This window comes from Coturnix japonica, chromosome 1, assembly GCF_001577835.2.
Source record: "Coturnix japonica isolate 7356 chromosome 1, Coturnix japonica 2.1, whole genome shotgun sequence".
In the NCBI taxonomy this organism is placed as follows: domain Eukaryota; kingdom Metazoa; phylum Chordata; class Aves; order Galliformes; family Phasianidae; genus Coturnix; species Coturnix japonica.
The window spans coordinates 117,770,538-117,784,576 of record NC_029516.1 but is presented as its reverse complement, the minus strand read 5'-3'; the positions used below and the strand labels follow the sequence as shown (position 1 = coordinate 117,784,576).

The following is a 14,039-nucleotide window of genomic DNA, read 5'->3' as shown; positions in this document are numbered from 1 at the left end:
GAAATTACCCTCAACAGATGAATGGTCCTTCTCATTCTGCTCTCACGTGCAATTTTCAAGTCAAATGGAACTGTGGCTTTGAACCTGTTTCTCATCATCAGTTCATGAGAGTGTGGATATATCTTTTTCTCTGGCAAACGTGCACAAAAAATAATTTCCCATTTTGTCATTTAGCAACACCTTTTCTTGTTATGGAGTCACAGAATGGTTTGGGTTGGAAGTGACCTTAAAGACCTTTGAGTTCTGACCCCTTACCTCCCTGCCCCCTGTAATGGGCAGGGCTGCCCAAGACCCCATCTAACCTGGCTGTGAGTGGCTCCAGGGATGGGGCACCACAGCTTCTCTGGGCACCAGTGCCATCACCTCACCACCCTCTGAGTAAAGAATTTCTTCCTAACATCTAACCTAAATCTCCTCTCTTCCAGTTTAAAACCATTATCACTCATCCTAGTACTCTTTTAAAAAGTCTCTCTCTGTTTCTGTTCATGATGATGTATGTTCACCCTGCCGTAATATTTCCTTCATCTTTTTCAAGTGAAATATAACCAAGGATTTTGATAATGGAAGAAAGTTGAAGTTTTCATTCTCTAACTGAGAAGCAGATCCCTACTGGGTATTTTCATGCAGAGAATTTTTATTTCCACTCATTTGAAAAGGGATGCCTAATATCACATATATCTGTGCCACAAACAAAAACAGAGCAGAATGCAGCTTTACTGGGGTTTCACACTCCTGCTCCAGGTCTGAAGTGTTGTGGGGTTAATCTCCAGTTGCAGCAAGGTCGAGCTAATACTTTGTCGTCCTTGTTAAAAAATGTGTGTGTTTTCATGTGGCTTTGATCTTGCCTTTACATGCTGCAAATGCATGCTTGCTTGCTCAGACATTACTTTTCTAAACATCCCAAGGATGTGAACATCTGACCTGCTGTGAAATTTACTTCAGAGCAACATGACCTTTGAAAATCAGAACAGTCAATACATTTTTTCATAGTGCTGACCCTGTTGCAGTAATAATTTCTGAAGAGGTTTTCTAGGTCATCCCACAGAAAGTTTCTCCTATTTCAGTTTCAGGGGCACTTTCATTGTAATAGCTTTCTATGGCACTAGGTGATACATATGTGTTAGCAGTAGTTTTTGTTTTGAAGGAAATACAATGTAAAATCCTTGAGGTCACAGAGAGCAATGAACCTTTTCAGAAAACTTTGCTCTTTTATCTAGCCCTCCATCTTGGATCTGCGAACCCATTTAGGTAGCAACTCGTATAGTTTGGGAGCTTCTGACCTTTTATGACATACTGTGTTAGACATGATGGTCAAAGGTGTAATACAACTGGTCTTATCAAACACTTTGAAACTATGGCTAAGGCAGAACAAGGGCAGCATTTCATAGAATCATAGAATCATAGAATTACCCAGGTTGGAAAAGACCTTGAAGATCATCAAGTCCAACTGCAGCCTAACCATAGTACCCTAACTCAAACAACCCTCTGCTAAATCATATCCCTGAGCACCACTTCCAAACAGCTCTTAAACACATCCAGGGATGGCGATTCAACCACCTCCCTGGGGAGCTTATTCCAGTACTTAACTACCCTTTCTGTAAAGAAGTGCTTCCTAATATCCAACCTAAACTTGCCCTGGTGCAACTTGAGGCCATTTCCCCTTGTCCTGTCACTTGTCACCAGTGAGAAGAGACTTGCCCCACTCTCACTGTAGGCACTTTTCAGGTACTGGAAGAGGGCAACTGGTACTTGAATTTGAAGAATTTGACTGGTACTGAGTGATAAAGTCTTGCATGACATTTCCATATCTCTAAAAGTCCCATCCCCTCAGTAGATGGGATACGACAGTCATGCTATGCCAGGGCACACTGATTTGGCTCACTCATCCAAGGAAACTCAGGCTTTTTGCAGGGTTATCTATACTGGTGATTAGTCAACTAACCAATGTATTATTCCATTATAATACCAAAATCTCCATGTAGTACATTCATAAAGCCCATAAGATGCTATATATTTAGAATCAGTATATTAAGAATTACTTTTTCACAGACTTGCACTCCTTTCTTTTTTTTCTAGAAAGTACATTTCCAACAACAACAACAAAAAACAAACAAACAAACAAACAAACAAAAAAAAAAGGAATATTTTGAGGGATTTGATTCAAAAGGATAAGCAAGATTGCAATCCTTATGCTGCCAATCTGTTTTGTCATTTAGCATATTTCACCATGGAAAGCACAGTCTTGAAGTCCCGGACTGGTTAATTTAATGAAATATCTGCTACAGACCAAGACCAGAGCTGTGACATTTTAGGTAGTGTTTTCTGCATATTAGAAAACACTGTTTCATCAAAATGCATATTCTTCCTGCATTGCACCGAATAATAGTCAGACTGATTTTCACTTAATCACACATTCCCTCCCACCTGACTGCCAATAACAGAGAAGACATCCTCCAAACTGAGTGTAATTAATTCCCAGTCTCAGAATCTGCAGAGGACAGTGTTATTAATTGAAGATACTCAGAGGAGCATGACCAAACTTGTCGAGATGATAAGAATTATCATAAAATTGCAATTTTTAACTGGCAAGTGCACTAAATATATTATCTGTATTTTTGAATGCAAGACAAGTTTGGGCTGTGACTAACAAAATGCAAAGCATGCTCCTCTGAACATGGATTTTTTTCTCCAGATTCTCTTCTCGCTTAACATTTTTTCAGCAAAGCAATTATTTTTTTAGCTAAATTCCTAGAACAGGAATACATTAATTGAAAAGGAAATTAAGTATCAGGAATTATAGTTTAATCTAGTAATAGTAATATCTATAACTTAAAGTAAAATTTTTAAATCCCTGATTTAGTGTAATTAATCCTTCCAGCAATATTGGAAAGTAAGCAACTATTAACTCCATTTTAAAAGCACAGGAACTAAGTTAGATAGGTGAAACCTGCATATAAAGAATTTACCTCAAGAGACATTCCAGCTCAACAATTGATGCCTTTTTCCTAGAGGCAGTGTCCCTTTATAGGAGACAAGAATAAGTTCTAATTCTGAAAAATAAGAAGTCCAAAATGCCCTTGTCATTATTTCTTTGAGCTGGCCAGTTTACTGGTCATGTGGACATAGGTAAGCAGAGCCACAAATGTTGCAGGGTCTTCAAAACTGCAAGAAAACATATTTTGTCTGATTCAGCTAAATAATTGCAAAGGAATGCAAAAAATCTGTACAGTGCTGCATAAAGCAATACAGAGCATTTATATCCATCAGCTGTTAGATTGCTGGAGCCCCATTTGGTCACTGAGACACATAGGGCATTTTCAGATGCTCAGTACAGCATCGCAGATGTGGCAAAGGCTATACAGATTAAGCCCAGGCAGAAAACTGCAGGGCATCTCAGATAGTACCACACACAGAAGTCACCTGTCAGGGGTTTATTTCTAGGCAAGTTGGGGCAGACAGAATCAGCCATGGGATTTAGACTGCTCAGGAAGCTGAAAAAAGAGCAAGTATCCCTCTCATTAAAAATTTAACCAGAAACTTTTCTCATTGTTCTTTGGGTTGCATCAAAAGAGGGCTGGCCACTGAGGTAAAGGAAGCAAATGCTCCCATCTGTTCTGCCCTCATGAGGTCCCATCTGCAGTACTGTGTCCAGGCCTGGGACCCCCAGCACAAGGACATGGAGCTATCAGAGCAGGTCTACAGGAGGGCCACTAAGATGATCAGAGGGCTGAAGCACCTCTCCTATGAAGAAAGGATGAGGGAGTTGGGCATGTTCAGCTTGGAGAAGAGAAAACTCAGGGAAGACCTCACTTTTTCTTTTTTTTACACAGTCTGTTAGTGGCAGGACAAGCATGAATTACACAAAGCTAAAAGAGGGAAGATTTAGATTAGATGTTAGGAAGAAATTATTTGCATTTCCAACCTAATCCATTCTATGATTCTCTGATTAGGCAGTGATTTCCATTAAAGTACACATACAGAAAAAGTCTCTAGTTAACTAACTCCTCTGCTTGGAAGTGGATAGATACCCTCCAATCATAAAATGTATTGCAGCCAACTAAACAGCTACTGAGATTATTTCAATAGCAGGGGTGATGAAAAAAAAAGGTTTAAAAAACAGTTCTACAAGCTCATCTGAAAGATTAGTTTCCCCATATCCTGAAAAGAGAGAGCCTCAAGAGGACACCTCTTAAAACCCAAAAGTTAGAGAAAACAGTACTTTACTTCAAGGCAAAATGAAGTTCACTTCAGATTTTCCATACCCTTTAGCAACTGGTTGAATGTAAAAAAAAGTGACTACTAAGTTCAGCTCATTTTGAGAAATAAAACAGATAAGAATAATTTGAAAATATGTCATTATACTTTCTTATGAAAAATCATCAGAGTGAAAGCTCTTTGCAGCAAACAGATATGGAGCAAGTTAACCTATATTGGTCCCTTATTATGTGTGCACTAAGAAGATCTCAGAATCGAAGTGAAAACTGACACTGCTCCACTAAAGCGCTGCTAAAGATTGACCAGGTCTTCCTGACAAGTGTATATCTCTACAGTTGTGTGCCACAGTTGCTGTATGGGCACACAAAGACCCAAGGAAAGAAGTGCTACAAAAGAAACTGAAGGTTCCTTAGATTTTACCTCCATTTGTAACTCGACTTTAATGACTCCAACTATGAAGAATGTATGAAATAAAACTGTAAAGTTCTTCTCTATTGTTTTCAAATATCACTGTACTATACTTCCTTCCTGAATAAGGCAGGTATAGTCATATTACAGCAGCCTTTTTGCGCTGGTGGCATTATCAACGCACTTGGAAAACAATATGTATCTGTCATATTTCCCTTACTCTGCAGTGTCAGAATATTTGACTTATCACTTGAAAACAAGGAAAGACAAATCATCATTTTTCTCTTTCCAAAGGGATAATCCATCAATTCTAAAGTAGCAGAGAGGACACTTATGAAGATTTTAAACATGTTTAAAAAATTGGGATCCATGCAAAGTAAATAACTACAATTATTTTTATTCCTCATTATTAGAAGACGTATTGAAAGTGACAATAATGAAAGACCGACATTTTTTCAGTTTTTCAGCATTTTCAAACATAAAGACACAACTCTCAAGGATGCAGCTACATTAACAGAAAAAGAACATGCAGGTCCACAAGGAGCATAAGACTATTTCCTTCAAAGCTGAAAGTCCAACTGTTGTTTAAAATATAATATATATATATATATGTATATGTATATATATATATATATATATATATATATATACAGTATAAGGAAGTTATAATCTTAGATTCCAAGATGACATCTAAGAAAGCAACATTTTTTACTTATGCCATACACTATTAGCTATTCATTTTTAATATAAATACTGGAATGTAGAGAAGAAATTAAAATATATACCCAAAGGTATATACCGATATGCACACAAACATGCTGATCTCTCTCTTCTGTGATGTGTTGTGGGTTTTTTTAAGCAGAAAACTCAATTCTAGGCATGAGAAACATTTCCCAGTATGAGTTCAATCATAACTGATTGTAAAAGAAGTCTAAAGAAGTTGTGATGAGTTTAGCATTTTGTGTGAGGACAGCTAATTGCAGTGTGTACTGCTCAACTGCCAACTAGATTTAGCTTGGAGCAAAATGCTTGAAAACATCTTGAAATGTTCCTTTCATTGGTCATTATTCTCTACATAATTTGCCTGTTGGATCTGTCACCTGAACCTCCATAACCTGTATTTATTTACTTTTGATTCCAAGTCAGGCAAGCCCACTGCTTTCAACAGCTCTGTTAAACACCAGAAGTATTTACGGGCAGTTAGTAAAGCTCCTGCATTACACAGGACAGAGGTGTACTGATGTATTTCATCCAGCTATGTACGTGACCTACCTCTCGCTGATTCAAGCATGAAACAGTTCCTACTGTTACCAAATAAATCAGTAACATTATTAACTAAAATAGGACTAAATGCTGAAGCAAAGTAGCACACAAAGCTGTACTGATGTTCTATGACTGACACCATACACCCTGGGTCACTCCTCTACTCTTGCCTTCTCCTTCAGACCCTAAACATAGTATTCTATGCAGGCTTTTTTTTTTCCAACTGAAAATGTCTGAAATAGTAGTGGGTTTGTCCTCACAGTAGTTTATCATCACTGTAGTTCTCCACCAGTGTTAATCCCAGAGGTTGAACAGCATGCTGTAGGCCCCAGCATGAACATATGCAACAGTGTTGGAGGATGCAGAGCTAGCCAGGGTAGTATTGGAGGGACATGCATCATTCAGGAGTCCAAACCCTTGGTAATTTTCTAACAGTTGTCTTTGGGAGTGGCACATAGAGTGAACTGGAGCCTTGTCTGAGAGAGAGTATATACGAACACTCCAAAACCAAGCAAAATACAAAACTTTAACCCACATCAATTTGATGCAATTGATGCAACTAAATAATTTTTAAATTTCTTTTTTTTTTTTTTTCAGCACTTTTAGGTGCCCACTGACAAACTATGACTGATAAACTATGCCTCCAACCAGAAATAATCTATGAATCTATTTGAAAGATCATCTCAAAGGTATTATAGCTTGAGGGTGCTTAGCTGGCCAAGGACCAACCTAGATAGAAACCCAGGCAAGCCTCATAGCACAGAGAGGAAGGAAAATTCTTCCTCCAGCAGCAGGCAAAACAGTTTATACCATGAAAATGTAACAAAGCTTCTAGCCTTTAACACACACCACTTGTCCTGGGGTTCACTACCCAAGGCATCTCAGAACTCCAAAAGGCAGGGGCATTCACATCAGCAGAATAATGAGAGTTTTATACCTGTTTCTTTTTCCCCCTCTTACTTTCCCCTTAGAGAAGCAGCTGCAAAGATCCAAATAGAAGAAGAAACAGATTTGCTCACTCATCTGGTTAGCAAATTTCATGTGGAGGAAAACAGTATCTTTTTTGGTTTTTTTCCCCACATATGAAGTATTTTACACGACTGTGATTAATTAGAAAATTTCTTCTGTTGTAGGCGTTACATACAATCCTACTATCATAGCAGTATTTTCCCAGCTGCTGCAGACAGATGTAGCTGATGCTACATTTGAAGGTTAACATGCTCCCTGTTTTGTCATCATCCCTCCTGCTTCAATAAGCATGTCTCTTTTTCAGCAAACAAAATGGTCAGGAACACAAGCAAGCAACACAGTAGAAATGGAGAACTGGTGCTAAATCAGTCATTGCACTAAGAGAAAGCTTAAATTCTCTGGCAAAAATTGTGGTGATAATACTGCCACCAGATTACACGTCACCCAGTGCCCTTTCCAGGCACTGTAGTCCACAGCTCCACATCATGATAGCTGAAACAGAACAGTGTATTGTCATGCTTCCAAGGGACTAACTAGTACATGGTTTACCTGTAAGGAACGTAATAACTTTGACTAAAAGAAAATGTTTCAGGGGTCAGAACAGCAACATTACTTCCTCTGTCACTCATATATTTTTATTTTGTCTCACATATTCTACTGAGAAATAGGATACATGCTCCTTTCAAACCTCAGCTTCCTACCCTAATTCTAGCATCTTCTCCAACATCACAGAACAAGATGCACTTTTGTGAACTGAAAGTCACACTCAAAAAAGTCCTCACAATAGCTCAGAATTTGCTTTCATGGCTGAATTCATGTCTTTCATGGCTAAGTTCCTCAGACCCTTTTTTTCTTTCATAATATGTTATGCTTCAAGCCACAGCAGGTAAATAGTACTGCTGGGGAAGAAATGTATGCTTTTTCTTCTGTACAAGTGCGAAAACTCAGTTCAAAAGCTACTAATTTAAAGATACGGGTAACCTACAGCACTGAAATCAATATATCACTTCATCATCAGAATAACAGCATTATTTGTTCTTAAAATTAGTGCTTATCTGACCTCAATTGGCTATATAGCCCAAAATCATCAGAAAAAGCCTAAGGAACATAGCAGACTGAAACAATCTTGGGACAGTAATATTCCAGGTAAGTCTCACATATCTTGCTTAATTGCTAATCAGGGACAGAATGAGGAAAGGCAGATACTTAGCTGATTAGAACAGCTGTTTCAAACAAGCCATTTTGAGTTATCAGAGAATCGTTACCATCTGAGATGGAAGAACCCCTGAAAGCACCTTGGAACACATTATGCTCCTTCTGGAAATCCAAATGCAACAGCTACCTACTAATGAAGTCTGGGTTTGTTGCTTTCTCTTTCCATTTCACATAAAATTTCAACAGAAAGAGTACTGCTTTAGCATTTACTCTAATTGAACAGCTACTGATTAGCTTTGCAGCAAGAACGGAGTTGCTGATTATGAGAAAGGACACATGGTATACCAATTATAAGACAGCTACATCTGAACGTACTAAGGTGCAAGTAACAGTGATTACCAGGAGATTAATTGAGGGAAATATGCTAGCCTCTAAAGAGCATACAATGTTGCACTTGCAAAAATAATCCAGTGAAAAAATTGTACAACTCAAGGTAATCCAACAGTAATTTTGTGTATTTGACTAATAAAATAAATTTTAAAAAAGCTTAAAATTTTATAGATTAGATTTTATAGAAAGAAAACATGCATCTGTTTTCTAAAATGTATGTCCAGAAAATAATGCTGCAACACCCAAAGAAAATAGTTTATATTTGATAAAATGAATTTTCTGTCTGCGTAGATAATGATTATCTCAGGACACCTTGCAAGCTCATACGTTTAAAGATGACCTAGATATATAACTCCAGTTATTCAAGGAAATGTCCATGAAGCTATCAATTTTATTAGCGAATGAGAAATGAATAAAAGCAATTTCATTATTTTTAAATTAAAAGAAAAGAAAAAGGTTGAAGAGTTACAAAAAAATATGCTGAGTACAAAAGATTTTCATAAAAAAACTTCCAAGCAAAGTAAGAATTGTAAAATTGTAAATTGGATTGTAAACAATCCAAGAAAAGTAAGGATTTTTTTATAATGATGCATAATTAATAATTGCAAGCAGACTTATGAGGGTGTTGCAAGGGTTCCTTTCATCTTCAGAAAAAAAAAATGTGATTCCCAGATCTCTATTGACTCTCTTCTCTGCTCTTGTGAGATCACACCTGGAGTACTGCATCCAGTTCTGGGAACCCCAACACAAGAAAGACATGGAGCGGTTGGAGCAGACTTTGACTTTAATCTTTTTTAATAAAATCTTACTCCTAAAACTAGTTTACCCTGAGATGAGGCAACTCAACTTAAGTGGTACTCATCTTGCCTAAATTAGGTACTTATCATGAAGTTCTGTACCACTCAATCACTTTAGACTCCCTTTGTGCTCAAAAGAGAGAAATAGAGTTTCAGGAGATGTAATATATTCATTCTATTGTAGACAGCTTGTCTTCATTTGTAACATTCTTCCATGTTACAGATGGAGCCAAGGTGTAACTTGGCTTGGTATAACTATACCATTTAAAAACCAACAATCCTGCAAAAGAAGCAGCTATATTCAGCTATCTTTGTACAAACCCACCAAGAAATCATACTTCCTGAGTAATCTTTCACCACATAAAGAAACTGAACATTTGGGGATTATTATTAAGTTTCACTTTTCAAACACAAGCCTGAAATTAATGGCAAAAAATTTAAAAATCACCAAATAGAAAAGCATGAAAGCACAGACAAAAGGGGACTGACATACACAGCAGCTATTGAAAATGTCAGTGAAATCAGCTTTATCAAGACTTCTAGAAACTACTTAAAGGAACAGTATAGAGAAGAGACACATTTAATCTTTCTAAATTACAGAAATGATGCAGCAGATAAAGTTACAGTTGGGAAAAGTTGAAAAATTATTCTACTCTTTAAGAAACAATCTTCAATGACCACAAACCAGGAAAAGACTGATGAAAAAATCCAGTGGGAGAAAAACAGTGGTGAGGGGATGGCATCAGTGCGCTATGCCTGTCATTAGGGAAACGTGGCATATTTCTGAAGTTAATCTGTAAACTTAGCTCCTTAAGCATATGGTACTTATTGTGATACAGAACAACCCAGGGTTCAAGCTTTTGATTATAAATGATGAAAGATATTTTGAAATATATTTAATAATTTGTATGAAGACCTCAAGTTTAGCACATGAAAAAGAAATCCATTTCTAGAAGTCAGAAAATGTCATGATTAAAAAACAAATTACAATTATGACTAAAATTAGATATTGAGAGTCTGAAGGAAAATGGGCACTTCTCTCTGAGGACACGATTAGAAAACAGTGTTGAGTTCCTGTTTGAGACATGTTCTTATTCAAAATAATGCTTATAAATACATTTTAATGCTCACACTTACCAACAATTTCACTTGGCTCCTTATTATACAGTTTTTTGTTCCAGTAAAGAAGTCCAAGAAAAGGAAAGGAGACCAGAACAACAAGGCAGATTCCAACAAACATATGTCCTGTGAAGGCTGCAAAATCCAATCCCTGGAAATAAAATTGAAAACCTAAATTAAAAATCAGTTACTTTCCTATAATGCATACAGGGTAAAGTATTCAACTGTATGCACTTTAGAAATCAATAATAATAGAAAGCAATAAAGTTCTCTAGTACAGTACATGCTACATTTCATCTGCTTCAAGGAAACTAGCTAGGTTACAATTTAATTCAGAGAGCTCAAAAATAACATTACAAGTTATTCTGAAGTATATTTTGTTTCCTAAAACAGAGAAGTAAAAAAAAAAAAAATCATCACTTAAATCACTCTAAATTCATTTTAAATCATACTGAATCATAGAAATAGTTAAATTTTAATGACCAACCTTTTGTCCTGAACAGATAACAATATGGATTTTACAATAATCCTATCAGAAACAAAGTCCATAATATTCTTTTACAGTAAAAATAGTGTATATCAACAGCATTTCAAGTATAATAAATATATTTATTTAAATTTATCAGAATAAATCCCTTTAATTATGAGTTTCTCAAAAAAAGTAAACACATTACATTGAAAAGTTACTGTTTTAAACTATAAAAATCAATATTTAACACTTTCCTTAATATTTTTAAGTTAGCCACACTTTGAGTAGGACATTGGACTAGATGACCTCCTGACCCTTTCAACTGAGATATTGCACAGTTTTGCAATACACCCACTGTAGCATAGTACCAAGGTTAGCTTTTGGGCTGGAATTTTTTTACTTAGTCAGGACTGGCCTCCCAAAAACAAGTTAGTCACGATGCTTGAAGAGGGATCATGTCTAAGTACAGATAGCAAGGAACTGTCTTCTTTTCACAGAACATTTGTCTGAAATGATGACCCTTGCTGAGCATTGACACTTGGAAGAAAGCATGACCAAAGCCCTCGATAACTCGGATTGTCCAAACTGAATTTTCAGAATGTTCACTGATTTCCTAGGGCGTCTAGAAAGTAGTAGGATCTCCCTGTGCCATATCCCTATGTTTATACAAAAGTGGCTTGTATTGCACCAAATAGCTTAAATAGCTTAAAGACCCTTCTGTAACACCAGTACAAAACCAAAACAGCTTCCCATGCAGCACATGTTGATATTACCTCCTGTGTGTTAAGACAACTAGGGACTTACTATCTGAAATCTGGGTTCTGTATTGCCTCCTAGTAAAATAATGTACGGAAATATTTCCAGTTTAAAAATTGAAAAAGTCGTTGTTTCCCCATCCCACCTCATTGGAGCCATAAAGAATTTTCATAGCCAGATAGCAGTTTTTTGTTTAAGAAAAAAAAAATAAAATCCTTGGTTTGCAGGCAAGCACAATTAAATAAATTTCAAGCACCAATATGTACACCTGAGACATAAGATTTAAAAAGACTAAAAGTATGAAATTGTTATGCCTAAAGCTGACTGGAAAGAAAAAAAAAAAATAAAAAGTTATCTTCTGAATAACAAAATGACCAGGAAATAGCTGGTTGAGGAGCAATACAGTAAGATGAGATAGTCAGAATGTTCCCAACCTACAGTTACAAAAGCCTCAAAAATTACATTTGCACCTGACCTACTGACAATAACCAGCCACAAATCTTCCTTAGGCTGGCAGCAATGTGTTCACATTGCAAAAGAGAACACCTATTTCCAGGAAGAGTATTCTCTTCAGAGATACTCAGGCGTTAATCTAATTGCTCCTATTGGAAATAAAGAAAAGAAATAGGAACCTGAAGAATCCTTGGAAACTCTGGAGTTCAAGCTGGTGATATTCCCATGAAACGATATCAGAATGTAAGTTTCATGTCAATTCTATTAACACAGTTACTAAGATTTACACAGGCACTTGCCTGGAAGTTCTGAATATCAAAAAGCAATTTTAATGCAAAATAATTGTGTTTTGCTATTAAAGTGCTGCAATGCAGAAGCTTCTCAAACAAAAGATACAGCACAAGAAATTTGCTGCTTGAAACCCACAAAACAAATTTCTCTGTGGAAAGGAGAATCACATCAATCTCAAAGACAAATAGAAACAATGAGGTTAATAAGAATGTTTGACTGACAGTTGAAAGGAATTGAAATGATATCGAGGTCACAAACTCTTAAAAATTAGAATTAACACAGTTCATGACATAAAAGCTGACACAAATGAGTCTTTAAGAGTGATTTGCAGACACCATCACAAAAGAAAAAAAAAAGCTACTTAATTTGTGACATCAGGAGCTTTTATTTTATTTTATTTTATTTTATTTTATTTGGGAGCTTCCTCAGACTTTTCAGAGAGCAGCTGGTCTGAGATTCAGAATTTTGTTGAACTTCACAATATTACCCCATTGATTTTTCTTGCATCTAAGACCTTTGGGAACAAAAAACAATGCTGCACTGCTTCGACTGCAAAACAGCTTTCCAATTCATCTGAAACAAATCATTTTGTGACATGGAATACATTTATTTCAGTACAGAGTTTACACAGAGATATTGCTCGTGATACCACAAGGCTGGATCCAATTCTCTTCCTGTACCTCATCCCCAGCTTTCCTCCTCACTTCCTACTTCCAATGACCCTCAAGAGTCAGTGTATATAAATGTAACCTGATAGTCACTTGCACCTTGTGAAACTTGTACCCTGTATATGAGAAGGAGTGCCACCAAGTACAATCCTTTTTGTTCCTCATGTCAAAAGGACTCATGCTGGAAATCAGTTTTCTGCACATTCTGACGCTTGGGGCTGGACATTTAGCACAACTACACAGAATATGTTTCCAGTACACAGAATATGTTTTCATGACCAGACCAGGTAGATTTCACACCAGACATTTCCAGATAATTAGCAGTCAACTGGCAAGTTCTTGGAAAACTTTCTGCTATCTTCTGAAAAGTAAAATAGAAAAGAGGAAAGGGAATGGGATGAAGAGGAAGGAGACTGTCAAAACCACATTCTGTGAATGGGGTGATGCATTGCTGTGTTATTCTGACAGATAAACTATCACAACAGAGATCCCTGGTCTTCCTGCTGCCCTGTAACAAGGGGTTTATGTTGTACTACAGATAGAAAGGACATAGAAGAGGATCCCAAGGTTGTGGCACATTTAATAAGTTGCTCTTGCTCCCTTGCCCACTCTCTAGTAAGGGCATGCAACAGCTACGCAGAGCAAATATTCATGCTCCATGTGTTTTTTGTACCTCCTGAGTTCTCTGCACTGCTGGGGCCAGGGTTCAGCATTTATAAAAAGCACTTCTAAGTGCTCCACATGTTTGCTGCATACAACAAAATATGATTTTCATAAAGATTTTCTGCACAATAGATAAGAAATTCTTTCTTCCAGGGGATTTCAATCCATCAGATAAATACGGTGCACGCTTCAGATGTCCCTTACTTGAGGCTATGCTGATTGTGTTAAATTTCTCCTGTTTCCCAGACAACAATGAAAATCTAAAGATTTCATTTTAACAAAACAACAACCTAAAGGTTCCATTGCCTACAGACTCAAACCTGAAACACTGGGCATCTTTCTATGCTTTATGGTTATAAATACAAAGTCAAATATTTCAATTTCACTCTAGGAGGAAGCATCATTCTGTTTTCTGTAAACACC

The 14,039-nt window shown here is 36.8% G+C and overlaps 1 protein-coding gene across 1 annotated transcript in view; it reads right to left on the bottom strand.

Annotated features, from left to right (window-relative positions):
- The window catches only part of OCA2 (OCA2 melanosomal transmembrane protein), a 165,436-nt gene that overhangs the window by 67,077 nt on the left and 84,320 nt on the right, over positions 1-14,039 (bottom strand). The window contains exon 15 of the mRNA XM_015851083.2: positions 10,335-10,467. Within this exon, the coding sequence (XP_015706569.1) occupies positions 10,335-10,467 (133 nt within the window). The remainder of the gene's footprint in view (positions 1-10,334; positions 10,468-14,039) is intronic.